Source organism: Meles meles, chromosome 14 (assembly GCF_922984935.1).
Source record: "Meles meles chromosome 14, mMelMel3.1 paternal haplotype, whole genome shotgun sequence".
In the NCBI taxonomy this organism is placed as follows: Eukaryota; Metazoa; Chordata; class Mammalia; order Carnivora; family Mustelidae; genus Meles; species Meles meles.
Window position 1 is genome coordinate 28,429,967 of NC_060079.1, and position 27,752 is coordinate 28,457,718.

Below are 27,752 nucleotides of genomic sequence, written 5' to 3' on the forward strand. Positions count from 1 at the left end.
AGGATCCTGGGATCGAGTCCCGCACTGGGCTCCTCACTCAGTGGGGAGTCTGCTTCTCCCTCTGCTTGCTACTCCCCTTGCTTGTGTGCTCTCTCTCTCGCTGACACATAAATAAAATCTTTTTTAAAAAAAGATTAAAAAAAAAAAGCTTTAGTTTGTTTTGGCCACACAATATATAAAGAAATTTGTGACATCAACAACCAAAAGGCTGAGGACAGAACTGTAAAGAAGCAGAATTTTTATACATTATTGAATTTAAGCTGGTACAAATTCAAATTAAAGTGTTGTAATTTTAGAATGTTAAATGTAATCCCCATGGTAACCACAAAGAAAATTTCTATGGAATATACAGAAAAGGAAACAAGAAAAGAATTTGAACATATTACTGCAAAAAGTCAAGTAAACATAAAATAAGACAGTCATGTGAGAAATGAGGGACAAAAAATTATAAGGCATACAGAAAACAACATAATGACAGGAGTCCTTTCTTATTAATCATTGCTTTAAATGTAAATGGATTAAACTCTCCACTCAAAAGAGAAAGATTGGAAGAGGGACACCTGGGTGGCTCAGTTGGTTAAGCAACTGCCTTCAGCTCAGGTCATGATCCTGGAGTTCCAGGATTGAGTCCTGCATTGGGCTCCCTGCTTGATGGAGAGTCTGTTTCTCCTTCCAAACCTCCCCTTCTCATGCTCTCTCTCTCATTCTCTCTCTTTCAAATAAATAAATAAATCTTTAAGAAAAAAAAAAAGACAAAAGATTGGAAGAATGGATTGAAAACACAAGATCCAGGGCACCTGCGTGGCTCAGGCGGTTAAGCATCTGCCTTTGGCTTAGGTCATGATCCCAGGGTTCTGGGATCGAGTCCTGCATCAGGCTCCCTGGTCAGTGGGAAGCCTGCTTCTCCCTCTGTCTCTGCCTGCTGCTCCCCCTGCTCTGTCAAATAAATAAATAAATAAATAAAATCTTAAAAAAAAAAAAAAGCCACACACAGAAGATCCAAATATATGCTATATATAAGAGAGTAATTGAGATCCAAAGACCAAACAAACTGAAAATAAAAGGAAGAAGACATTCCGTAGGAATAGTAACCAAGAGAGCAAGAATGGCTGTATTAACATCAGACAAAATAGACTTAAGTCAGAAGAGGTTACAAGAGAGAAAGAAGAACATTGAATATAAGGTTCAATTTAGTGAGACGATATGTAACAATTATAAACATTTACACACCTAATGACAAACCATCAAAATTTTTGAAGCAAAAACTGACAGAACTGAAGGGAGAAAGAGACAGTTCTCCAGTAATAGTTGGAGATTTCAACACCCCACTCACGATAATAGATAAAACAACTAAACAGAAGATAAATAAGGAAATAAAGGACGTAACACAATAAAGCACTAGATCTAACAGGCATATACAGAACACTCTAACCAACAACAGAATACACATTCTATTTAAGTGCACATGAAACATTTTCTAGGAAAACCATGTTAGGTCACGAAGTAAGTCTCAACAGATTAAAAAAAAATAAATGGCCACAGTAGGATGAAATTAGAAACCAATAATAAGGCCTGGCTGCCTTGGTCAGTGGAGCATGTAACTCTTGATGTTAGAGTTGCAAATTCAATCCCCAGGTTGAGTGTAGAGACTACATAAAATCTTTAAAAAAAAAAAAGACAGGAAAACAGAAAAATTCCCCAAAATTATAGAAATTAAACACACTTTTAAGCAACCAATGGATCAAAGAAATCAGAAAGGAAATTGGAAATACTTAGAGACAAATGAGGATTCAGTTGGTTAAGCAACTGACTCATGATTTCGGCTCAGGTCATGATCTCATGGTCATGGGATCAAGCCCCGTGTCAGGCTCCACGCTGAGAGGGAGCCTGCTTTGGATTCTCTCTCTCCCTCTGCTCCTCTCTTTTGCTCCTCTCCCTCTGCTCATGCACACGTTCACTCTCTTTCTCTCAAAAGGACGGAAGGAAGGTAGAAGGGATGGAGAAAGGGAGAAAAGTAGAAAGGAAGGGAGGACGGGCGAAGGGAAGGACTTAGAGATAAATGAAAGTGAAAATACAATTTGCCAAAACATATGGGATGCAGTGAAAACAGTGCAAAAGGAGAAATTTATAGCTATAAACACATTCAAAAACAAGAAAAATCTCAGATCAACAACCTAACTTTATAACTTAGAGAACTAGAAAAAGAAGAAAGAACTAAACTCAAAGCTAGCAAAATGAAGGAAATAATAAAGACTTCAGTAGAGATCAATGAAACTGGGACTAGAAAATGGGGCACCAGCCTGGCTTAGTTGTTGGAACATTCGACTCTTAATCTCAGGGTTGAGTCTGAGCTCCACACCGGGCGTACAGATTGCTTAAAAATAAAATTTAAGGGGCACCTGGGTGGCTCAGTTGGTTAAGCAACAGCCTTTGGCTCAGGTCATGATCCCAGGACCTTAGGATTGAGCCCGGTGTCGGGCTCCCTACTCTGTGGGAAGCCTACTTCTCCCTCTCCCACTCCCCCTGCTTGTGTTCCCTCTCTTGCTGTCTCTCTCCCTCTGTCAAATAAATTAATAAAATCTTTTACAAGAATAATAGTAATAAAAATAATAATAAAATTTTAAAAATTAATTCAAAATGAACCACCAGCCTAAATCTAACATATTAAAGACTAAAACAATAAGACTCTTAAAAGAAACAGGACAGGGGAGCCTGGGTGGCTCAGTGGGTTAAAGCCTCTGCCTTCAGCTCAGTCATGATCTCAGGGTCAGCAGGGAGCCTGCTTCCCCCCCCTCCCACCCCCGACTGTCTCTCTGCCTACTTGAGATCTCTGTCTGCCAAATAAATAAACAAACAAACAAAAAATTTAAAAAAAAAAAGAAACAGTACAAAAGCTTTACCACATTGGATTCAGAAATGATTTCTTAGGTAGAACAGCAAAGGCACAGGTAATAATAAAAATAGTCAAGTTAGATTTCATGAAAATTAAACAATTTTGTGTATCAAAAGACACTGGCAATAAAGCAAAAAGGCAACTCACAGATTGGGAGAAAACATCTGCAAATCATGTATCTGGTAAGAGAACAATATTCAGAATATATAAAGAACTCCTAAAACACAACAACAAAAAACAACATAATTCAAAAATAAAGAACCTGAATAAACATTTCTCCAAAGAGGATATGCAAATGGCCATCAAGCCATGATATTCAATGTCACTAATCAGCCGAGAAATGCACATTACAACCACAAGATATCACCTCATACACAGTAGGATGGCTGCTCTCAAAAACACAAAAAATAACAAGTGTTAGCCAGGATGTGGAGAAATTAGAACCCTTGAGCACTACTGGTAGGAACATTAAAATGGTACAATCACCACAGTCTGCTTGACTGTGCTAAAATGCCACGAAAATGGTGCAATCACCGCAATATGCTGGCCTGTCCTCCTGATTTCAGACTTGGCAATCCCCCACAGTTGCATGAGCCTATCTCTTAAAATAAATCATGTATATATACACATACAGACATACACACACACACCCTGTTGGTTCTATTTCTCTGGAGAACTCTAATACATACCATTTAAATCCACTCCCTACAAACCTAAGTTTGCTTTCTCCCTAAGAAGTGAGTTCATGGTATACACAGGAGTCTGCACCTTAAGTTTTTCCTACTTAATAATGTATCATGGATATCTTCCAGCTAGAGCTGGCTAGCTGAGATCTAATTCATTCTTCTCAAGAGCAATACAGTAAGTCATTGTATGGATTATTATTTAAGCAGAGGATATACAGACATAGAAGTTTCCAGGTTTTCTGCTCTTCATTCTATTATTTGCATCAAGCTTTCAAGAAACCTATTTATACACACTGCCCTTGTCTTGTATTCCTGTTTTGCTTCAGAATGGATCTAGTTATACTCTACCAAAAATTTAGTGTCTTATTTCCCCAGTTGCCAGTTTAGAAATAAATAGCCTGGATTAAAAGCCAAATATGTCTTTTTTAAGATTTTTATTTATTTGATGGACAGAGATCACAAGTAGAGAGAGAGAGAGGAGGAAGCAGGCTCCCCGCTGAGCAGAGAGCCCTATGCGGGGCTCAATCTCAGGACCCTGGGATCATGACCCGAGCTGAAGGCAGAGGCTTTAACCCACTGAGCCACCCAGGTGCCCCTAAAAGCCAAATATGTCTTAACAGGTACCATAATGCGCATGATGGTTCTACTGTCCACAGGCCTTTGAAAACACCAGCAGCCAGTGGTTCTCGCTAACCTTCATATGAAGTCAATTGTGTGTGTCATTTAATCTCTCAGGTAAGAGAACTAAGAAAGTGCCCATTTTTCCTGGCTCTATTTTTTTTCAGTAAACCACCACCTTTAATTCAAATGTTAGTAAGACAGACACCTAGAAAAAAATACATGTTATGTTTTTTATAATCTTATAGAGGTTTCTTTTTATTTTTTGATTTTTGTTTTTGTTTAAGTAAGCTTTGTGCCCAGTGTGGGGTCTGAACTCACGACCCTGAGATCAAGAGTCACATGCTCCACAGACTGAGCCAGCCAGGTGCCCCAAGAATATTTTTAGGTTAAAAAATTAATGAACTAGGTTTGCGTTCCATCCCATGGCTCTTCTAAGCCAAACACAGGTGCCTTTGCCTGAGCCACAGTTAATCAAACATCCCAGCCCATCTCTAGACAACGCCAAAGGCTGGGGGGACTGAGAGAACCTGAAGGCGCAAGGCACCCATGCCGTCACCCGGTGTTCCGCATCTCCAGGGGACCTTATCCAGCCAGTCCATGAATCAAAGTCACTGGCCTCTGCTGGGCTACAGAGGATTTCATACAGTGAGAGGTCACACAGATGTTCAGGCAATAAAGAGGGTCCTGGGGTACCTGGCTGGCTTACGTGATAGAGCATGAAACTCTTGATCTCACGTTGTAAGTTCAAGCCCCACATTGGGTGTAGAGATTATTTAAAAATTCAAAAAAAAAAAAAAAAAGATGACCCCAACAACTTCACCATGAGGAGAAATGTCTGTAGCCACTTTCACAAGTGCCATTTATTTCTACTCCAACCTTCTGGACTCTTTGGAGCTTGTCTTTGTTTTAAGGTTTCTATTTATCCAAAATAAACACAAATCATTTGGACCGTTATGTATTATTCCAGTTTATTAAACAATGAAACAAAGCTTATGCCACATATTCCAACAATGCTTAAATAAAGAGCTTGAGATATAAAGGCTTATGAAAAATGTAGTCTTTACATAATACATACTATTTCTAGCTCATGAATAAATATGGAGAACAGGAGCCATTTTTATATCACAGATCGGCAACATTCAGCATCGATGATGATACAAATCCACGAGCAGACCAAAAAAAAAAAAAATCCATGATCTTCACTTTAGTTATAAAAGCTAAAAATCCTTTTGCCACATTTAAGCAATATCGAAGGGGGCTGGGGGACTTGTAGCCATACCCCTGAAAATAAGGGCACTGAGTCTCCAAGTCCTTAAGTTCTCTCTTGGTTAGAAGCTTAACAATTGCATGAACTCCTTCAGGAAGCAGAAAAACCAGAACAGGTGAAGATCCTGTTCTATATAACGTGTTTTATAAATCTACCCTGGAGAAATACTTCATTTTTGTCTTAAAAAATGTGCTCAACTTTTATAGTGAGGTTTCCATTTCTTTTTATCCTGGTATGAACATGTACATAATTTGAATAAATTGATACAATCAACATTGCATGACGTTGACTCTTGGTCTTCAAAATGAACTTGCTTCTACTATTTTAGAAATTTAATGCTCTTTAAAAATACAGTGTTTTCTTCATTAAAAAAAAAAAAGTGGTTCTTAAAAAAGTAATCCTTTGGGCGCCTAGGTGGCTCAGCATGTTAAAGCCTCTGCCTTCGGCTCAGGTCATGATCCCAGGGTTCTGGGATCGAGCCCCACATCGGGCTCTCTGCTTAGCGGGGAGTCTGCTTCCCCCTCTCTCTCTGCCTGCCTCTCTGCCTACTTGTGATCTCTGTCTGTCAAATAAATAAATAAAATCTAAAAAAAAAAAAAAAAAAGGAAGTTTAACATCATTGATGGAACTACCCCTTTAAAAAAAAGAAAAAAAAAAAAAAAAAAGTAATCCTTTGAACTAGAGGAACCCAAAAGTGAAAGCCTTTCTGAGAAAGCCCTGACCAGGTCAATGGAATGTTTTGGTAAGAAGAAAAAAAATCTCTGTCTAAAGATAATGGTTCAGTACCAGAAGCCGGGCCCCAGTGCGCTCGCTCTGCAGTCACATCTAGAGTGGGCGAGGGGATCTGGACTTTTTACTAAGTCTTTAACCAATTAACACCTACACGCCACTCCACCACTTCTTCTCTTAATGACTTTGTCTCGAGTTTGGAAATAACAATTCTGCCTCATGAAATCTTTTTCAAAGTAAACGTTAATAGAGAAGGCAACGTGAAAGTGATTGACAGGAAAACGGCCCCATCCCCAAGAGAAACCTACTCGCCTTCAATGCTGCGTACAAGGAAGGTGGTGACCCAGGGCGGGAACAAACTGAGAACCTGCACCAAAAATATCTTAGGAGGGTCCGTTCCAGAGCCCCCGTCAGTGTGTCATGTTCTCGAACGGTAGAACTGAAGGTACGCAAGTAAATACGTCTCCTTCCCTGGGCTGTCTTCTAGAAGTGTAAAGTCCTTTGGGTTCTCAGAGTCACTTTGTAGTTTGAAAAGAATTAAGATGAAGGCGAGAAAGAAGAGGGAGAATGATTTTTGTTGTCTTAGGGAAAGAAAGGAAGATACTATATACTTTTTTCAGAAACTGGAAAACAGGTGCAGCCGTAAAGAGATAGTTTCTAAATTTTCAAGCAAATGTTTTCTAACCAAACCAAATAGGAAGTCCGAGACAGGACATACCTTAATAGATAACCTGAACTAAAGTAAAAACTGAGAAATCCGGAAAAATCAATTCTGATTCCCTCGCAACATCTTGTTATGGAAAACATAATAAAACTGTAACCTAGACCGTGTTCTCTCTTTTCACAAGGCCCTGGTGAGGGGCTTTGCTAGGGATTCCAGTGAGAGTCCCGTCATGAAACCACTCTCTCTCCTTTACACCAGTGTGTTTAGGCCAGGATTCTGGCGGGACGACAGCAGGGCTGAGATCCATCGCCTACCCACCAGGCAGGCAACTAGAAGCTACTCTTGTCTTCATTTGACCCTCCATATCAATACAGGTTATCGTCCCCATTTTACAGAAATAATAAACTTTGCTAAAAATCAGAGCAAACTGCTAACATTACCTAAGACTGAACCCCAGCTGCCTCAAAGATCTTCCATCAATGTGGACCTTGCCATGTTCAAAAGCCAACGCACTCCTCCATCATGGATTTAGAGATTAATACTTCGTTACAATTCCTCACAAAGGTCAAGCCTTCAAAGGCTGAAAATCACTTATTGTAAGTGAAGGATCCTGCCAAAATAGGAAATTATAAAGCAGGGCAATGTTCCAGGGCTCTGTTTTCCTGCACTGTTTCCACCTGGAGTTGAAAGGGCCAGGTCTCCACATGTGAAGTTTCTTCAGCTGACGAGAAGGGACAGTCCCCAGTTCAGGAATAACAACACCCTCTTGGAGGCTCTATTCCATGGTTCTGATGAGCTTCTCTAGAGCAGCCTGGCATTCTCAGCTCTCCCCTAAAGAAAACGACACACAGTTCCTGATCTTCTCACAAATTCTCTTTAGCAAGAAACCTATGTTCCACATGTGGTCGAAGGGCACTTGTATGGTAAGGACTCGTGTTTGGATGTTAGTTTCTAGCATGAAACAGTCGATGCGCGGCGTCCACTGCCAACACGCAGCAATCTGAACTAACCCCATCTTCATCTGTTGCTCACGCTTCAGAATCTGTGGTGAACCAAGCAGTGAGAAGCAGCGTGACACGCAGGAAGCTTTATTGTTTCGAAAGGGAGTGTTTTCAGAGTGCTGTCTCATGCAGCCTTGACTTGTCACAAGTCCAATTTCTTCAACTGCTCATAGGTCACAAAGAACTGCAGTTACTGGTTAAGGCTGACAGAGAAGACGCCATCTTAACAACCCAGACCCCTAAAAACAGGCTCACAGACAGCGCCTTTAACAGATACGCCTGGGCAGACCATGTGCCATGGGCAGGATTGAACATCAGGGACTCCATCCTTATCCATCCCACAAGATCTTCCCACTGGCCTCCCCAAGCTCAGCCTGGAACAGAACTACCACAGTGGAGACATCCAAATCCCTGAGCACCAGCTCCCAGAGCCCCTTTGTAGATGACATCCCCCCTGGCTAGCTCTGGCGACCGCTGAGGTGGGCAGACTTTCCAGGACAGTAAATTCTGTGTGGAACAGAGACAGCAAGCCCTGGGAAGCTCTCCTCAAGGGTCACGGTGAGGCAGGCCTTCAGCAGCAGGGAGGCACAGATAAAGAGAAACGGGATGGTGAAAACCACATTCCCTTCTTTGTAATTCTGCCCTTCCCTGTCTAATGAACCTGCCTCCCACTTGGCATACAGGAAACAGTGCTAATCGGCCCAATAACTCAGGAGCTAAATCCCGTTTATCCTCAGGCACTCTCTAAAATAAGCATTCTAGAACACCGCTACCAAACCACATCCTTCCCCAGGGTGGCTTGGGACATCAAATCAATCCCTGTCTCTCCTTGTATTCGTAAGTATTCTCAGCTTCTCAAACAGAGTCTGAATAGAAATTTGTATTGATGTCATTCCCTTTCAATAATACCAGCACTAAATCAAGATTCATATAGCCCAGCCCAGAGATTTTATACCTGCTGAGATACAAACTGAATCATTATCTCTCAGAATCAGAGGAACTCAAAAGAAGCCACTTCTAAATTATCATGAATAACATGACAGTTTATACAATCTTCTTCGAGCTACATCTTTCTTCAGATGTACTGTGACAGAAAAGGATACAATGATATTCCAAGGACCAAGTCTCAACCAATTTGGCCAAAATCCTTTATACAGAGCAAAAAACCCTTCATTCTTCCATGTCTGTTACGAGGAGGGGGGGGAAAAACAAGTTAACTTCCAACTTTCCAATTAGGTTAAATGTGTTAATAATTCATTAGTAGCCAGACCGAATGATCTATTTTTCTTAAATAAAATCCTGTTTGAAAAGACTGTTTAAAACTTCATTGCCCTCTGCCCCTTTTTGTTCTTTAAAGGCTTCTGCGTCAGAGAAGACGAAGGCTCCGTGTCGAACGTGCCCACACCCCAGCAGGCAGAGAGCAGCTGGGGGAGGCAGAAGTGAGACTGAGGCCCAACTGGAGTCTCCTGCCTCCTGGCCACGTGAGCTCACGAGCAGGTGGGAAAGAAAGAAGCAAAACGATGGCGGTAAAGACCTAATTCAGAGCATCGCTACTTCGCGTCTCTAGGTGGATAAAGACAGGCATCTCTGCTCCCCTGCAGCAGCACTTGAAGCCTAGGCTGTGCCCGCGTCACGCCAGAGAAACGGAACAGCAAAGCAGGCCCGGATGCTGGGCTGCTGGCAATCTAGTTGGGAGATAGCTGCGAACCTGCATCCCCTCGTGAACAAGAGGCCCCACTGTTCACACTGAAAAGTACAGTAAGAGCGACATGTTCTTTTGAGAGATGTCTGAATGCAAATGGGATCTTCATTCCAGCAGGACTCGAGAGGAGGGAGATATACTTTGGAAGGAGACACAGTTCTACTGTGATGGCAGAAAATCTGACTATTTTCTCTCCCTTTACAGCAGAGCAGCAGTATAAAGGAAATGAACTTTCATTTCTAAAGATTCATCGAGATTTTGTATTTATAAAATTAGCCCCAGTGTGGCCTAAACTGGGCACCATCTCAGGGCTTTGGAGCATCATTCAGGTTAGTTATAACACCCTCAAAATTTAGTCACTTCTTCAGTTAAACATATGTATACAAATATGTGTGTGTATAATATGTAGGTCTATATTCACACACATACTAACACACATTTGGGGGGCAGTTCTGATGACCGAAACAAACCACTAGAATAGTGAAGAGTACGTAAAATAGATTAGCTTATTTCATAAGTGTTCCTTATTATTATTAATTATACTAACAAGGCTTACTACGCATGAATCCAGGCATTGTCCTGTTTTGTAGGCCTCATCTCAATGACACACGTGCTACTATTGTCCCATTTCACTTATGAGGAAACTGAGGTAGAGTCTGAACCTCCACCAAAGTCAGACAGTCACAAGTGACCAACCCACAGGTTTGTCTTGCTCTAACCCTTGTGTTTTTCATGGTGATAAGAAAACTCTTCAGAGGGGAGCAAGGAAGCTAATAAGCCATTCAAGGACCACATGACCCTGCCCAGGGGCACATCTACTCTCACCTGTAACAAGCAGTCCAGGGTACCTGTGTAGCCAAAGTGCGTGCCATCCCGAAGGACTCTCTGATTCATCATACGTGTTCTTACAACATCCACGGGGTTGGAGGCCAGGGCCCCAGCCAGACCACAGGTGAAACTTGAGCTGTGAAAAAAGATACCAATGGAAAAACAAACAGTTCACTACCACTGAGCCGCAACCATCACTAGCAGAGGCAGAAAACAGCCTCCTCCCCAACAACACCAAAGTGACATGTAACAAGAGGCAAGGTCCCCAGGAGGAGGCCCATCACTAGAGCACTGCTTGAACTCCTTAAATTCGGCACTGACTATAGTGGCTTCTAAATTCTGGCCCCAACTAAGAATACCTTTGAGGTTCCGGAATGTCAAAGAATCATAGAAACATGAAGGAATGTCCTCCAATGATGATTTATCGCATCTCTTTGCTATAAGCAGGCAGCAAAGTAATTTTAGCCCTATCATAACCATACCGTTCTGGGAGAGCAGAGAAAAAGTCCTCACTGTAATGCCTCCCCACCCCACTCCCCAGGGGTCTCCAGGTCTACGAAACTTTCTGTCTCACAAGACTAAGACCATACTTGGTATCAATCAACTCAGGGCAGGGTGTCTCAACTTCCACACTCCTAACATTTTGGGGATCAGGCAAGTCTGGGTCGTGGGGGGCTGTCCTGTGCACTATAAACCGTTGACCAGCTCCCTGGCCTCCACGAAGCAGATGCCAACAGTATTCCCCAATCCTAACCATCTGAACAGTCTCCAGAAATTGCCAAAGGTCCCTCAAGGGGCAAAATCAGCCCTCAGTGGATGAAAGCATGATACATCCATACTAACCTGCAGCTATTATAAATTCATGAACGTCTGTCTATACGTATATGGAAAGATAGTTGGAGCATATTATTAAATTTAAAAAAGGAAGAACAGCAAATACTGCATGGTACCACTTATATGTGGAATCTACAAACAAACAAAAAACATAGAACCCTAGAAACAGAGTAGAAAAGTGTTGCAAGGGGCAAGGGATGGAGGAAATAGGGAGAGGCTGGTGAAGGGGCATAATCTTCAGCTCTAAAATGAACAAGGTCTGAGGATCTAATATATAATAGGGTGACCATAGCTGAGAACACTATCATAGAACTGAAATTTGCCAGGAGAGTAAAAGTTAAATACTTTTCACATACACACACACATACAAGGATAAACATGTGAGATAATGTCAATGAACTCTGGGGGCAGAGCCTTTCACATTGTGTATGCATATCAATCATTATGTCATATGCTTTCAACAGCTCACAAATTTGTCAGTTATAGCTCAATAAAGCTAAAAAATTAAAATAATAAAAATAAAAAGTAAGAGAATGCTAAGTATGATCTTGCTTGTGTAATAAGTACATGATATACATTTACAGACATATCTGCATGTGCCTAAAAACCAAGCTGTTGACCGTGGTTACCTATGTAAACAGATAATAAGGACTTTTACTTTTTCTTGGTTCACTTTTGAATTGTAACTTTTCAAATATGAGGATATAATACTTTTATCATAAACCCTCTTTAAAATTTCTATACATTTATAGCAAACTGCCACCCTGAATTAATGCATCTCTAAAATATTAAAAAAAAAAAAAAATCTCTAGAGGGCCTGCGGCTCAGTGGATTAAAGCCTCTGCCTTCAGCTCAGGTCATGATCCCAGGGTCCTGGGATCAAGCCCCAAATCGGGCTCTCTGCTCAGCAGGGAGCCTGCTTCCTCCTCTCTCTCTGCCTGCTTCTCTGCCTACTTATGATCTCTGTCCGTCAAATAAATAAACAAAATCTTTAAAAAAAAAAAAAAATCTCGGGGCACCTGGGTGGCTCAGTGGGTTAAGCCTCTGCCTTCAGCTCAGGTCATGATCTCAAGGTCCTGGGATTGAGCCCCGCATCAGGCTCTCTACTCAGCAGGGAGCCTACTTCCTCTTCTCTCTCTGTCTGCCTCTCTGCCTACCTGTGATCTCTCTCTCTGTGTCAAATAAATAGATAAAATCTTAAAAAAAAAAAAATCTCTAAACATACAGGAAGTGGGTATACACAGTGTCTCCCATGAGGCCCGAGAGAATCAGATGCTTCTTGGTGAGGTCATAGACCGGCAGCTCCACGCCAACAACGATTGCAGCCCTCTGGGCCGTAAGGGACACGCCCTGCATAAAAATATGGACAACCAAGATTTAGACAGCTCTCCGTGGAACCAGCCTTGGAAAAAAACTACACAGTGACAGAGTAGAAAAGTTCAGACAGTAAAGAAGTCAGAAGTCCCACGCCCGGTTCTGATTCTGGCACTAACTATGGCTTTGGCCGGAACTTGGCCAGGCCAAGTCACCTCACAGAGGCTCCGGTTTCCAAGTACATACCAAGGACCCTACTGGATGACCTTTAGGGTCTACTCTGTGAACTGATGGGTCACTAGAATACCAGGGAGCAGCAGCCCCTACCAGCACTTGCCTAGTCACGGTCTTCACTTAAGGACCAAGAAATCACACAGATCAAAAAATCCATCGTAACTATAACCTAGAAAACCCTTCTCTATAAGAATTTTTTTTTTAAAGTAAACAAACAAAAAAATGCTCCATCTTCACAGAATTTCTTATCCATGAATTATTCAAAAGGTATTTTAAAACTATGACATATTCCTTGCAATTCCCATTCTACGGATAATAAAATTAAGGAAGAAAGTAATTTTGAGGGCAGACGTTGCTCTTCTTCCTATATGCCATTTTGCCATTTGGATTAAAGAAGAGGATGGAAATAGGAAAAATAGGGGCGCCTGGGTGGCTCAGTGGGTTAAGCCTCTGCCTTCGGCTCAGGTCATGGTCTCGGGGTCCTGGGATCGAGCCCCACATCGGGTTCTCTGTTCAGCGGGGAGCCTGCTTCCCTTCCTCTCTCTCTGCTTGCCTCTCTGCCTGCTTGTCATTTCTCTCTGTCAAATAAATAAATAAAATCTTTAAAAAAAAAAAAATAGGAAAAATAAATTCAAAGAAGGAAAACAGGGAAGAACTAAGTAAGGAAGTTGGCTCTGTTTCGCGGACTTACCTTCCACAGGCCCCTTGCTCCCTCTTGCTGGTAAATGTTAATGAAGTTGCCTATCATTCCGCCTTGAATCGTGCTGCTCTGTGCCTGCATCCGAATCTGGAGATTATTTTAAAAGCGAACATGAGAAAGAAAGCACATTTCTCTCCAAATGTAGGCTTCTCAAAACCATTCAATCTGTTGTTTACTAACCATTGAAAGAACAGCAGATTCATAGGACTGTAATGCTAGTTTAAAATGCCCCGATAGGATTTATAAGGATTTATAATTATGAGGATTTAACATTCATTAGGATTGGTTCGAGGCACTCTGGAATCAACAAAATGCATTGAGTGGAGTCCAGAGCTCATTAAGTGTCCCAAAAATGGGTTTTTAGAAGTAGTCTTTTGAAAAGGAAAAAAAAGACATTATTTTCTTGTAAGTTACTGAACAGGAAAGAAAATGATGGTATGCTAAGATTTCATGTAACTGATAAGAGTATCCAGCATACTTGGCAGCACTAAGCACGGGCAAGGGTATTTCTTAAATTAGTTACTTCAAGCCTGTACTATTTCCAACCAGCTGAGCCAAAAGGTATGCAAGCGAGCTGAGCACGAGATGACCACATGATGCCCGTCACAGTTACACTTGAACGTACAAATAACCTTGACAACAGCCACAGAATTCGTATGACAGAGATTCCAACATAAAAATAATGTTTGATGTAGCTCTCTAAACTTTTTTAAAATTAAAAGGGATTTCCCACTAAAAACTGGTACCTTATTTTTGTTTAGGGAGCAATTATCTCTAACTTCTAAAGGAAAGTATTACTACCATGCTAACATGGGAAAATAAACTAAAATACAGGAACTGCCTTTCTATAAGCCCGTACGTATGTTTGAGAGATTAAGGGACGTATGGATATTTCTCTCCACTTTTTCCCAACAAAATCCCAGCAAAAGCACCTTCACACATGCTGTACTCTATACACTGCTGCACAAAACTCTGATGTCTATCAGAATCTCTAATTAGAGTGAAGGCTCTGAGGGCAGGGTCCTTATCTTATTCGTTTTTGGATTCTAAGCCCGTAGTATGTCAACTAGTAGAAGGCAGAAGCAGTGAACACTGGTTAGCTAACAGGAACAAAAAAGGAGAGAGAGGGACAAAGACAAACATCCTGAGAGCATTGACAAAGTCAGTCCTGGGGCACCTAGGTGGCTCGGGTTAAGCATGGGCCTTCGGCTCAGGTCAAGCCCTGCATCAGGCTCTCTGCTCAGCAGGGAGCCTTCCTTTCCCTCTCCCCACTGCTCATGCTCTCTTTCTCTCAAATAAATAAAAATCTTTAAAAAAAAAAAAAAAAAAGAAAGAAAAGAAAAAGGAAGTCCTTACTAATTTCTATTTTGTTTTATTAGTTTATTTCCTTGTCTTATTCCAGAAAGAATTTAAGGAGGCTGTACCCTGGTGTTGCCAACAAGGTCATCCAATACGTAATGTCTAACCACAGTAAGGAAATACCTCCATTCATATTTCCTGAAATCAAGTTAACGGATAACATCACACGTTCAGAAATGGTCATCAGTGAGCCAACTTGTGTAGAACAGACAGCCCATCCATTTTTAATGAACCAACAAAACCTGGAAGATTTTCAGTGAAAAATGAAATTCAAATGTATCCAAGCCCAAATTCTTTCTCTGCTTATCACCAAAAACCTTGTCTCCACCATGAGCTCCACTTTTGAGTTCCTCCGGATCAGTGGGAAATCCACACAGTGGAGGTTTCAAAGTTACATTTTCATGGCATTTAAATTATGGATTGCGGGGTGCCTAGGTGGCTCAGTGGGTTAAAGCCTCTGTCTTCAGCTCAGGTCATGATCCCAGGGTCCTGGGATGGAGTCCCACATCAGGCTCTCTGCTCAACAGGGAGCCTGCTTTCTCCTCTCTCTCTGCCTACTTGTGATCTCTGTCAAATAAATAAAATCTTAAAAAAAAAAAAGATAATGGATCGCACTGCTTACTTTCAAAACATCAGTTGGATTAGCGATGGTTGAGGATATGACTCCAGAGAGAATTCCACACACCACATTTATCAGTAGAGTTTCATCTATAAACAAGCACATATTATTCAGCTTTTCATATACACAGAGCTCTTCGTATCAGTCGCTCAAATATAGGTGTAACTCTGTTTACATACTGCTTGTACATCTTCAGAGAACAGTAAAATTTCTGCTTTATAAATAAAGCAATTTTTTAAAAGATTTTTAATTTTTTTTAAAGAATCTCTATACCCATTGTGGATCTTGAACTTAAGGCCCTAAGATCAAGAGTCACATGTTCCAGTGACTGAGCCAGCCAGTAGCCCCTGAATCGAGCAATTTTTAAAATATTAGGAATTTTGCTGGCTTAATGGGATTCTGCCTAGCAAAATGACTTGATACCAAAAAAGGAATGTGAATTCTCGTGCAAAGTAGACAACCATATACCAATATACTCTTGTGTTAAATGCAGACCACTCTAGTAATTAAGATGAGGTGTATCTCATAGGAGAATAAAAAAGATACGCTCCTGGTTCAGTTGGTTAAGCATCCAACTCTTAATTTCGGCTCAGGTTATGATCTAAAGGTCCTGAGATCCAACCCCAAGTCAGGCTCCACGCTCAGCAGAGCAAAGTCTGCTTGAGATTCTCCCTGTCCCTCTGCCCCTCCCCCCACTAGGGCATGTGAGCACACACTCTCTCAAATAAATAAATAAATCTTAAAAAAAAAAAAAATACACACCTAGAAGATACCCAGAAGATAAAGTTGTTTTAAAAAACAAAACAAAAAAAAAAACAGAAAAAGTTCTATGGATTAAAGCAAAGTCACAGAGTCCACAAGCAATAGAGTATTAGAATTCAGTTCATAATACTAAGGAGGGTATTCACTGCTTTCCTGAAAAATAGGCAATAATTCCTGATTTTGGAAAATTTCAACTACAACAACATACCCTCTAGTCTGGGTGTCTTGGAGATGAGGACAACTAAAAATTTGTTAAGACTGCTCCTTTTTTAACCACCACTCCCCTAAGTTCAGGTAAGAACAGACTGGCTTTAAGCACTGTTCATTCAGACTTTCCACCCAGAGTTTTCCTCAGCAGTAGCAAAGTCACAATTAGGCTCAAGAAAATCTGATCTCGGGTGCCTGGGTGGCTCAGTGGGTTAAGCCTCTGCCTTCAGCTCAGGTCATGATCTCGGGGTCCTGGGATTGAGTCCTGCATCGGGCTCTCTGCTTGGCAGGGAGCCTGCTTCCTCCTCTCTCTCTGCCTGCCTCTCTGCCTGCTGATGATCTCTCTCTGTCAAACAAATAAATAAAATCTTAAAAAAAAAAAGAAAAGAAAAGAAAATCTGATCTCACCTTGACTAAAGACACATAACCCACCCAGCTCCTATCCACAAGCGGAAAAAAGACTCCCCACTCACCTTCTTGGTGTTCCACAAACAGTCGCTTCAAGCTCTGGTAAGTGCCTATCTTGATAGTGCCATAGGAAGCCTGGCGTAACATCGCAGGGGCAATCCTGTCAAACCAACATACAAAGGACAAAGAGATCCTAAAAATCACTTTAAATCCTCTAGAAGACAGACAGACAGACACACACACACACACATGCAACCATGTATTTGCCTTCTACAATCAAACTACGCTAAACCAGGTTTCTCACAATTCAAAATCTAACAAAAATATAGTTGTGTTCAGTTAAATTTGTGCAAATTATTAGTTCACTAAGTGAAAGCTCAACCCCTTGTAGTTATCCTTCCTGAAAAGGTAAGTGACCGTGGAGTTCTGTTCGTTCACCAGTGTTCAAGGGAAACGGCTCTCTCTCCTCTCTCCAGACCAAGCTCCTGGTGAAACCCGTACTCTGTAAGCAGCCAGCATTCTTCACTGCTTCTCTGGAGCTCCTCTCCCACCTCGTTGGAGGCCCTGTTCTAGTCCTTTCCCTCTCTTAGCCTTCTGGACCCCAGAACCACCCAGGGGGCAGCTGTCTACCCAAGAGGCTCCTGAATTTCCCAGCTCCTCCTCGAAATGCAGTCCACCTTCCCTCTCCCCTCTCCATCAAAACTGCCCTCACCAAGGTGACCAGTTGACATCTCTGTCACTAAATTAAATCAGGCATTCCACTCAGTACCTTACATGACCTCTCTGTGGTATCTGCTACTGAGGTACTGAGGTATACCTCAGGATACTGAGGTATCTACCCTGCCCTCCGTGTAGCTGTTTCCTCCTTGAGCTCCATAACGTCCCCTTCTCTTGTTTGTTTCCTTTTCTCCACAGCCTCCTACTTCTGTCCTCTGGGGGATCCCAAGAATTCCATTCTGTGCTTTCCTCTCTCCCCGTTCCACACACTCCCCAGGTGATCTCATCTACTCCCATGTTTCCAGCACCACACAGAGGACGCCTAATTCCTGCTTCCAACACTGATCCAACCATGCATTTCCAACCACTTTGTAGATTTTGCAGTGCACGTGTCCTAACCCCAGCCCGTCTCTAGATCCAGAATCCCACAGTGGACTCAATGTTCTTCCACTCCAACTGATCAGCTCTCCTCTCCATTTCCCGGACCAGGGAAGGGATTTGGGCCCTCTGGTGGACCAGATGAAATCAGGATGCCTAGCCCATCCCGAGGCTTGTCCACGCCCTGACCCTTTATTATGGCTCCAGCTTTTGCTGCTCACCGCCTTCCACACCATACCCACGCGGCCTTACTTGCAGTTCCTAGAATGTACCAGGCTTTCTTGCATATTCTACCGGCTCTGTAGCAACACAGTTCCCTTCTAACTTCACCTGGCTAACTTAACTCACTCTTCTTGATCTTTCAAGCTCACACTGGGCACCACCTGGATCAAGCAACCTTCCCGAAACATACCCTCTCCCCGGTCCTCCTAGTCTGGGCTTGACGGCCTGCCTCCCCCAGACCCGAGTACTCATTATCAGACCCCATCATACCCCCTCTTCACACATTTGCAGCCCCAACTAAGCAACAGCTCTTTCACGACTCTGTGTTGCTGCTGATCTCCTTCTGTGCTCCCAGATCCAGTCTCAGCCTTCTCGGTGATGCTCTGCGCCCTGAGAGGGAGATGCTCACTCATGGATGAGTCATTCAGGCTCCCCTGTTGGCTGACTTCCAGGTGATTCCACCAGCAGACAATGGGATGGAGGGAGCAGGAAGAAAAGGTATTCTCCTCTCCCTGGGCGCTACCGAAGCATCATCCCCCCACAACTACTGTTTGCTTCTTTAAGGCTCTCGTCCTAACAGGCTCTGCTAACACCATTCCTGTCCTTGTCCTTTTGGTCCTAGGGTTGGCAACAACTTCTCACTTTGATCGTTTCTAGGTACCTCAATATTCTTCCTTTCTGTTCCCTTAACCCTCAAGTAGCCCCTCCATTAAAGTCTCCTCACTGAAACCACCCAAGTGAATTCTGTTTTCTCCAGAACTCGGGCTGACATAGGCACCTGTCTTACTCATTTTCCTATCCCGTGCATTCAGCACACTGTTCCCTAAATGTTGGATTAAAGAAGCGTTGTTCGCAACCCTTACCCACAGAGAGCACTCCATCATTTTCCTTAGAGCAAAAACCTCGGTAATTCAGAATAGCCAAGGGGAAGGGCTTTTCTCAGAGTGAAACACTGAATTATGGAATTTTTTTGAAACAAATGTAATTTTTGCATTAGTATCTGTATTTGAAAATAATAAAAACATACTTTCACCAATGTTCACTACTTAAAAAAGAGATACACAGAAAATAAAATTGAAATGAAACATGAAAAATCTCCCAAACTACTTGCTCTTTTCAAATATACCTCAAATTTCTACTTTTTTTCTATGACATCTTACTTTTCAGTCTATTTATTTGGAAGGTCAATAGTCAAATATAAACGTACAGAAGTAGGCGAACCATAAGAGACTATGGACTCTGAAAAACAACCTGAGGGTTTTGAAAGGGTTGGGGGTGGGAGGTTGGGGGAACCAGGTGGTGGGTAATAGGGAGGGCAGGTATTGCATGGAGCACTGGGTGTTGTGCAAAAACAATGAATACTGTTACACTGAAAAAATAAATAAATAAAAATTAAAAAAAAGAAAAAACGTACAGAAGTCTACTTACCCTGAGTACAGAGCTTTCAGACCTTCTTCTTTGCCTATCCGCACTAAAGCGTGCAACATTCCTCGATACCTGATTTCTTTGAAGTTTGCATCATTCGTCTGGCCTTGAATCTGGAGTCGTGTCTTGGTTAAGTCAATTGGAAAAGTACCTTAAAATATTTAAAAAAAAAAGATATATTTCACTTGATAAAAAGAAATTCCACTAAATAGAGGATACATGGTGACATATTACTGAGGAAACATTTCGACTATAACATAAACGAAGAAACAGAATTAAGAAGCAGCAAATACTTTGCAATCTTTTCTCTATTTGGGAAAAAAACTAGGAACCAACAGATTAAAAAGACCCCAAAGATTCATAAACATACCTTCCTTTCTTTACATTTTTATGTAGTTTCCATATTACTTGACATAGGATTTGAGAAGCTGCACTGCTGTGAAAGGCAGGTACGTGGAATGATTTACACGAGCAGGAAATTTTAAAATATGTTACTATTTTTTTGCATCTCCGAAAGCTAAAATCGGGTTCAATATGAATGAAGACAGAGAAGTTCCTTTCTAAAGGAGCGTCTCACTTTGTGTTCTGTAGTGTGAAAGTCAATCTCTTCACGCAGATAAAAATGTTTAACCCAGGGCCACCTGGGTGGCTCAGTGGGTTAAGCCTCTGCCTTCATTATCTCATGGTCCTGGGCTCCAGCCCTGCATCCCAGCATTGGGCTCTCTGCTCAGCGGGGAGCCTGCTTCCCCATCTCTCTCTGCCTGCCTCTCTGCCTACTTGTGATCTCCGTTTGTCAAATAAATAAATAAAATCTTTAAAAAAAAAAAAAAGTTTAACCCAGTGCTCCACGGAGAGTCCACGGAAACATGTAACACTCATTCTCAGCAAAGGTGACCCACCGCGGCCATGAGAGAGCCTGCCCACACAGGCAGCCAAGTGGGTGAGTGGTTCAAATGCCTTCACCCCCCAGCCCTGGTCCTACAGGCCCCTCAGGGGCAGCTCCTATCCCAGGACAGCAGCAACCCAGCCCTGTCCAGCCCAGCACCTGGCACTCGGGAGCGGCTCAGTCAGGATATGCTGAGCAAATTACGCCAGGTCGTAGACAGCGCTAACCAGGATGTGATGTGGAGCTCTGTGGAGGAGGAAGTGACGGACACAGTATGGCTAATGGGCTCGGGGAAGACCAGGGGCACTCTGCACGGTCGCTAGACCCAGGTGCTCACAGGGGCACACTCGGAGAAGGACGAGGCACACCCAGACAGATATAATCTACAAATGACTGATAAGACCTGCTGTTTGATTAACAAGTTCCACTTTCTCCACACTGAACTCTGAACTCTAAACTCCTGGCAGCCAGATGACCGTATGTTAGAAAAACACACCAAAAGAAGGCAATTTTGAAATCCGAGATCCATGTTTTATACTCTCACATGCTGTGCTGGAACTACCATGACATCGAACACCACACAGAGCAGCAGGCAAGGGACCGGAGGGGCTCCGGGGCTCCCCCACCCCCGCGGTCTCCTTACCGCATTCCGCCGTAATGGAGGCCAGCCCTCCGTACACAAAGGGCTTCCAGTTGAGGGCCGACATCTTCACCACCGTCTCTTCTCCTGGATCAGAGAAACATAGCCTCCAATAGGGTCTTTTCTGGACACAAAAGGAAGGCATGCCAAAGTCATAACTCTGCGCACAAGCAGTTTCTTCTTTAAACCTGTGTTCCATTTGGAGACTGCCATCTGATGCTGTATGTGAACCACGCCCCCCATCCCCACCCCCACCCCAGTAGCTCAGGGGAGCCTCGCCTTCAGAAAGCGAAGCTCAGCTATCTACAAATCTCATTTTATCAGTTGCCTTAAATCGCATTTAGGCCTTAAGTAATGCAATATGCTGTTACCCGAGATATAGTGAATGTATTTAGTGGAACACACGGAGGCTATTTTCTGGGTAGTCCATTTTATCTAAAATCCACTCATTTTCACTCAACAACTATTTGCCATTTGTCGCTACTGTCTTAGTCCCTCAGGTCCACTAGAGCAAAAAAATGTTGCAACCCAGTGTCCCAAGATAAAATGACAATTACTCCAAAGTACCACAGTGTACTTCTAGTTCACACTCCACAAATGTTAGTTTTCTTTTCTTATCCATATCACCTTAAAAGCTGGGAGGTATCTTGGTTTGAAGGAAAGGGGTGGACTCTGGGGTCAGAGTCACACGTCATCCTTCCTAGGGAAGTTCCTATTAACCTCTAGGGTTTTTCCTCAACAACGTCATCACCTTCCAATCAGCCAACAACAACCAATTAGAGCTGGGGCCCATACTTTTATTGGTTAAGCTAAGTAAAATGCCTAGCTTGTACTCCCATAGTGGGGAGTAAATATACACCTTCAAACTAGCACCAAAAAGACAGTCAACAATTGTCGCCTTCCATCTTCCTTTCACTTAAAAAGGTGCTCACTCGCTGTAACACGTATTTACACACCTGCCATGCCCAGCACCACACATTCATTACACATTCTGCAGTTTTACGCACTTTCAGTTGGTAAATCTGGCCTCTGCCATTAACAGCATAAACATGCAAATTAACACATATTTGCATATATACCATCAGCCATAATTATTGTGGTTTGAAATAAAATTCCTAATTTATTATAGTCATTATTGGTGAGCGATAAGCCCAGGGTTTTTACTCTGCATGTTTTACAAGTTTCCTAAGACTACATTTCTCAAGAAAGGCCTGCAGCAAGTCATTATTGCCAAAAATGGCAGTTTGCAACAAGGCCCAGGGGCTTGCTTAAACTAAGAAAAAACACAAGGAACCCAAAGGAGACTCTAAATACATCTACATTTACAGACATTAACCGAATTCAGACTGGTTGTAAGTGAGTAAGATAGGGGCACCTGGGTGGTTCAGTCCTTAAACATCTGCCTTGGGCTCAGGTCATGCATGATCCCAGGGTTCTTGGATTGAGTCCCACATCCAGCTCTCTGATTGTCAGAAGGGAAGCCTGCTTCTCCCACTCCCACTTCCCCTGCTTGTGCTCCCTCTCTTGCAGTCTCTCTCTCTGTTAAATAAGTAAAATCTTAAAAAAAAAAAAAGTAAGATAAAGGGCTCTATAAGCATGGAACCTGAAAAATCATCATTTTCTTTATGTTTCAGGATCAAGAACAAGTCCTGCCCACAAAAACTCATCTCAGCTCCCTATCATCCTTACAAACATTTAATAACATCTGTACATAACTAATTCTTAACCTAATGAAATTAACAATATGATTAATACTATAAGTTATATAGACTGTCAGAACACGTTAATAATAAATTCAATAACTCATTAACAGTCCACTGGTACCATTCTTAATCCATTCTAGGATTCTGCTGAATTCAAATTAAGAAAAACAAAGCAGTAACTATGTAACAGTGACACGCGGAAGCACTATAATTTGCCATTAGAAAAGTGTCTGATACAAACGATATCAGTGGATCCCCCAACAAGTGTGGGATAGGAGAACAGAAAAACAGACTAGGAAACAGAGTCTCAAGCAAGGTGCCTGCCCAAGGGCCGGGCACACAGCTGACAGTGCAGAATTGGGCCTCCAACCCAAGAGTTCTGATTCCAATTACAGTGCTCCTTCTGCTACAACTTGAGGCTGTATGCAATCATAAAGGAGCAATGGTGTTTTAATTAAGGAGAAAATAATGCTAAGCAGCCTCAAAAAGGTAGTACTGATAAGCTGCATCTTATAAAAAACAAAAATGTACTTAATTTAAAAGTCTTAAGACAGACTATAATATTCAGAAGGTAGGCAGTCAATCTAAACAGCAATGTTTTTTTTTTCCAATACACAGTATACAAAGATAGTGTTCAAATAAATTTTGGGAGTTGTTCACGGTGGTGAAATCCTCATACTATAAAATAAGCCATTTTGGTGAACAATGCAGAGGCACGTCACAAATTCAAGATGCTGGTGGTGGTGGTGAGCGCCTGAGGCTATCTAGTTCCAAAATCTCATCCCCAGAAAAGAAAACCATTACCCAGTTGATCCCCACTCCCCCGCCCCCTAACACCCCGCTTCGGTCTGTGATACTATGTATGCGGTAAGCATCTGTGTGGCACACAGAACTCCTTATTAGGAGTTCCTAAGCTGACTACAGAGCTTCTGAAAAGTACAGACCCTAGGGCTTTCGCCCAATCCGCACCTTGGAACAGTTACCACTTAAATGCCCACTTTACGTAGTTAATTCTCAGTGATGATGTTAGAGCTTATCCTTCTCCTTATTTATTTATTATAATTTACTTATTTGACAGAGAAACAGCCACAGAGGGAACACAAGCAGAGGGAGTGGGAGAGGGAGAAGCAGGCTTCCTGCTGAGCAGGGAGCTCAATGTGGGACTTGAGTGGAAGGCAGATGTTTAATGACTGAGCCACCCAGGCGCCCCTTACTCATCTTATTTAGTAGTGACTCTTTTTCTACACACACGTATGTGTAGAAGGTTTCCTGCAAACTGTCAGCAGAACTTTATAGGAAATGGAATCATGACTAATCTCAAATTTAGAAGCAAAACAAAAAAATTTTTTAAAGACTCTAATGCCATATGGCCTCATGCCATCTCACCGATTAACCTTTTGGTTTCCCGCCACTACTTATTTGTTTTACTAGCTTAGTTTTAATGGCTACTTTCGGCGACTTTGTCTTCCGTCAGATTTTTTCCCCAAGATTTTATTTATTTGAGAGAGAGCGAGAGCAAGCCAGTGAGCAAGAAAGCACGAGTTGGGGTTGAGGGGAGGGAAGGGACAGAGGGCAGAGGAGGAGAAGAACCAGGCTCCCTGTTGAGCAGATGCTGGACCAGGGCCAGGACCTGGACCTGAGCAGGGATCATGATCACGACCTGAGCCTGGGCCCACCTGAGCCGGGATCATGACCTGACCCGAACCAGATGCTTTACCAACTAAGCCACCCAGGTCCCCCCCGCCCCCGCCCGGTCTTCGGTCAGTTTTGATATTAACTTTTCGGTTAGATCAAAACCCAAAAGCTCTGGTTCAAATGCAAAATACTCAACTAGAACTCAAAACTGCTGAAGAAGTGCCTCCCCGGGGTTTTGAATCAAGTAGGCGGGGCACACACCCAGCTGTTCCCATTCAGATGCACCTCAGCCATAAACTCATCTTCCCCAAATGTGTGTCCATTCCTGCATTCCCGGGTTAAACTCTGAGACAGCACTTACTTTCTATTCAATTATAATTTTTAAAACTCAGCTAGGAATAGGGTAAAAATTACCTGCAGGTTCTTCTCTTTCGCTTTCCTAATGCTAGGACTAGATTACTGGGCAGTTAAGCCTACTGCCTGCCTTCCCAGGTTAATGTTTGCTGTTTCAAAGAAAGAATACTTTAGGGACGTCTGGGTGGCTCAGTCAAGCAGCTGCCTTCGGCCTAGGTCATGATCTCAGGGTTCTGGGATCGAGTGCCGCACTGGGCTCCTTGCTTAGCAGGGAGCCTGCTTCTCCCTCTGCCTGCTGCTCCCCCTGCTGTGTTCTCTCTCTCTGACAAATAAGTAAATAAACTCTTAAAAAAAAAAAAAGAAAAGAAAAGAAAGACTACTTTGGCTAACCAGAGTGGGTCAGTTGTTGATCCAACAAGAGAAGGTTCTAGCTAAGGCTGCAATAGGAAACATTATATCCAGTACGGTGTGCTGGCCACCGCAGGCAGAGGCAGGGTTGCGGCTATCTCAAGCTGAAATCTCTTTTCAGTAAACTGAACCATTTTTTTGTTTTGGAGTGCTCTTTGGAGGGGTTTTTCTAACATATGTTGCTTAACTTCCTAGCAAAATTCTTTTCAAAAATCCCAAATCTACTCAAGCCCCAAGCCGGACAGGTCAGCACAGTCAGGGAGCCTGCTGTCCTTAGCAGTCACTAGTGTCTGGACGACATCTCAGCCTGAGACCCAGGGAGCGGATTACAACTTAGGAAAAACTCCAATGTCCCGTGATCACTTCCCACTCTGCACTCCTCTTTAGGCCATACCCTTTAGCCCGACTAAACCTCGGGACCACTTCTCTGCTGCGTTTTAAACACCATGCTAATAACCACAGCCATCTTTACTGAGTATCTTCCAGGCCAGGCATTGCTATAGATTTTCCACACAAATAATTTCATTTAATCCTTACAACCCTATGAAATAGGGAATATTAGCCACATTTCACAGTTGAGGAAAGACAGCCTCAGAGAGGAAAAGTGAGTTTTCCTAGTCACACAGCTACCAAGTATGCAAACTAAGGTCTCCCTGAAGGAACACATGATCTTTCTCCTCTCTGTACTACAAAGCCAGATGTTATTTTCCAAAGGCCGTTAAAAGAATATTAGCAGGTGGCAGTGCTGAAATTCTGCACAATCGGAATAAATGTATGATTTTCCTGCAAAGGACATACAAACTTTCCACCTATTTAAGTGTTTCCTGAGTGGAAATGTCTACACAAATTAAGGATTCCAAATCTTTAGATATGTACTAAGGTACCATATCCTCTCTCCTATATTCTCTCTTACTTAGTATTTATTTTCTCCTTACCTCATTTGCACAGCTGCAGAAAGAGGTAAAATATACTACTGTAATTGCTTCTGGAACCTCTGAAAGCTTTCCAAGTTTCTGTTTTATAATTAATTCTGTATAAGTTCTTTCAGATTTACTTGGGTTTCCTTTTCAGGACATCACAGTCTCTAAACTTCTGTGCCCTCTTAAATCTTTGTTCCTCATATGTATGCCTTTCATAGACTTTTTTTTTAAGATTTTATTTGTCAGAGAGAGTGAGCACAGGCAGACAGAGTGGGAGGCAGAGGGAGAAGCAGGCTCCCCGCTGAGCAAGGAGCCCGACACCTGAGGACCCTGAGATCATGACCTGAGCCAAAGGCAGCCGCTTAAGCAACTGAGCCACCTAGGCGTACCACCTTTCATAGACTCTTATTTCCCATTCTCTTTCAAGGTACATTATGTAAAATAAGCTCATCACAGCCTTATGAAACGTGGAATTTAAAAGGAATCTTAGAAGTCATACCTCATTTCATACGAATTAACTGAGCCCACGATCACAAAACTTGGCAGCGGCAAAGCCAAGACCACAGTTCAGGCCTTTCAACTTTTTTCACTACCCGAGGAAGACGAAAACTAGAATCTGCAGGGCAGTCCCAACACTGTTCTGCTCTTCTGGCGCAGGAGCAGCAATGATGAACACCGCAAATGCTTCACACGAATTTACACCTAGAAAGACTCTAAGATCCAGACCTACATTAACCGTCCAAGCAAATGAAGTGCACCCGTCCCTACAAACGTGAGCCAACCTGCAGGAGCAATTCAAAGCCCAGTGTGCCCTCTCCCAGAGTAGGACGCTGTCGGGCACCGGTACCGCACACTCCGAGTGAACCGCCAGTGGGAAGGATGCAGAGGCAGGAGAAACACACCGTGGGAACCGGGCCGCACAGTTGGGACCTGTGACGCGGGCCCGAAGTCACCCCACGCCGCGAAGCGATGAGGCCCTGCAGCCGGCGCTCTCGCAGCCGGCGCCCCTGCCGGAAGAGCGCGGCCCAGCTCCGGAACCTCGCGCCCCAGGGAGCCGGGCTCCGCAAGCGAACCCGGGAGCAGGGGCAGACCCTGAGCACACCCGGCCCCGTCGGCGCTCTCCCGGGCCGCAATCCGACCGCAGTCCCAGCCCCGGCCCAGGCCGACCGGCGGGGCAGCACCGCCCGCGGCCGGGCAGGGAGTCCCACGCCAACCGGTTCCGGACGCCGCGGCGAAAAGGGGACGGGCCGGTGGAGCGGCGACCCGGAGCAGGCACCGAGCGGCCAGCGCGACCGCGGCCCGGTGCTCAGACACTTACCGGGCGGCGGCGGCTCCGCACTGCCCCGCTACCTGCGCTCAAGCGCACCGAGCCAAGCGGCACGCGACCTAGAGAAAAACCTGCGGAGCAGCGGGGGCGGCTCCGGAGCCTCGCGTGGCCCCACCCATTCCACCCCGCGCGGCCCCGCCCTCTGCCGCGGCTCCCATTGGCCGCCCGGGCCGGGGCCACGCCCATGACAGCCGGCGACTGGCTGACCGCGGAGGGACCCGGCACTGAGTAGCCGGCTCCCAGCTGACCAGGCGGGGAGTTGTGGGAACTCGGTGACTCCCACGGCCTCCAGGCGCCACTCCGCAGTGA

The 27,752-nt window shown here is 43.5% G+C and overlaps 1 protein-coding gene across 2 annotated transcripts; it reads right to left on the reverse strand.

The window, feature by feature from the left end:
* Positions 1 to 7,211: 7,211 nt before the first annotated feature.
* Positions 7,212 to 27,543, reverse strand: SLC25A30 (solute carrier family 25 member 30). 2 transcript variants are annotated; one of them, XM_045978210.1, is made up of 11 exons: positions 27,435 to 27,506; positions 26,616 to 26,829; positions 21,100 to 21,220; positions 19,574 to 19,721; positions 16,894 to 16,988; positions 15,455 to 15,540; positions 13,465 to 13,560; positions 12,451 to 12,575; positions 10,389 to 10,527; positions 8,965 to 9,045; positions 7,212 to 8,045 (listed from the first exon to the last, which is right to left on the reverse strand). In XM_045978210.1, exons 3-11 carry the CDS (start codon positions 21,161 to 21,163, stop codon positions 8,004 to 8,006), a joined length of 876 nt encoding a protein of 291 aa, XP_045834166.1. In that variant the 5' UTR covers positions 21,164 to 21,220; positions 26,616 to 26,829; positions 27,435 to 27,506; the 3' UTR covers positions 7,212 to 8,003. The 2 variants fall into 2 exon arrangements, with proteins under 2 accessions (XP_045834166.1, XP_045834164.1); XM_045978208.1 differs by lacking the exon at positions 26,616 to 26,829 and having other exon boundaries at positions 27,435 to 27,543.
* Between the last annotated feature and the right edge of the window lie 209 nt (positions 27,544 to 27,752).

Excerpts from the sequence above, each read along its gene's own strand:
- SLC25A30 (XM_045978208.1), bottom strand. The coding sequence starts at position 21,163 with ATGTCGGCCCTCAACTGGAAGCCCTTTGTGTACGGAGGGCTGGCCTCC. Across the intron at positions 16,989-19,573 it reads CTGAAAGCTCTGTACTCAGG|GATTGCCCCTGCGATGTTAC; the intron begins GTAAGTAGACTT and ends TTGGTTTGACAG. Across the intron at positions 9,046-10,388 it reads CCCTGGACTGCTTGTTACAG|ACATGGAAGAATGAAGGGTT; the intron begins GTGAGAGTAGAT and ends TCCTCGTAACAG.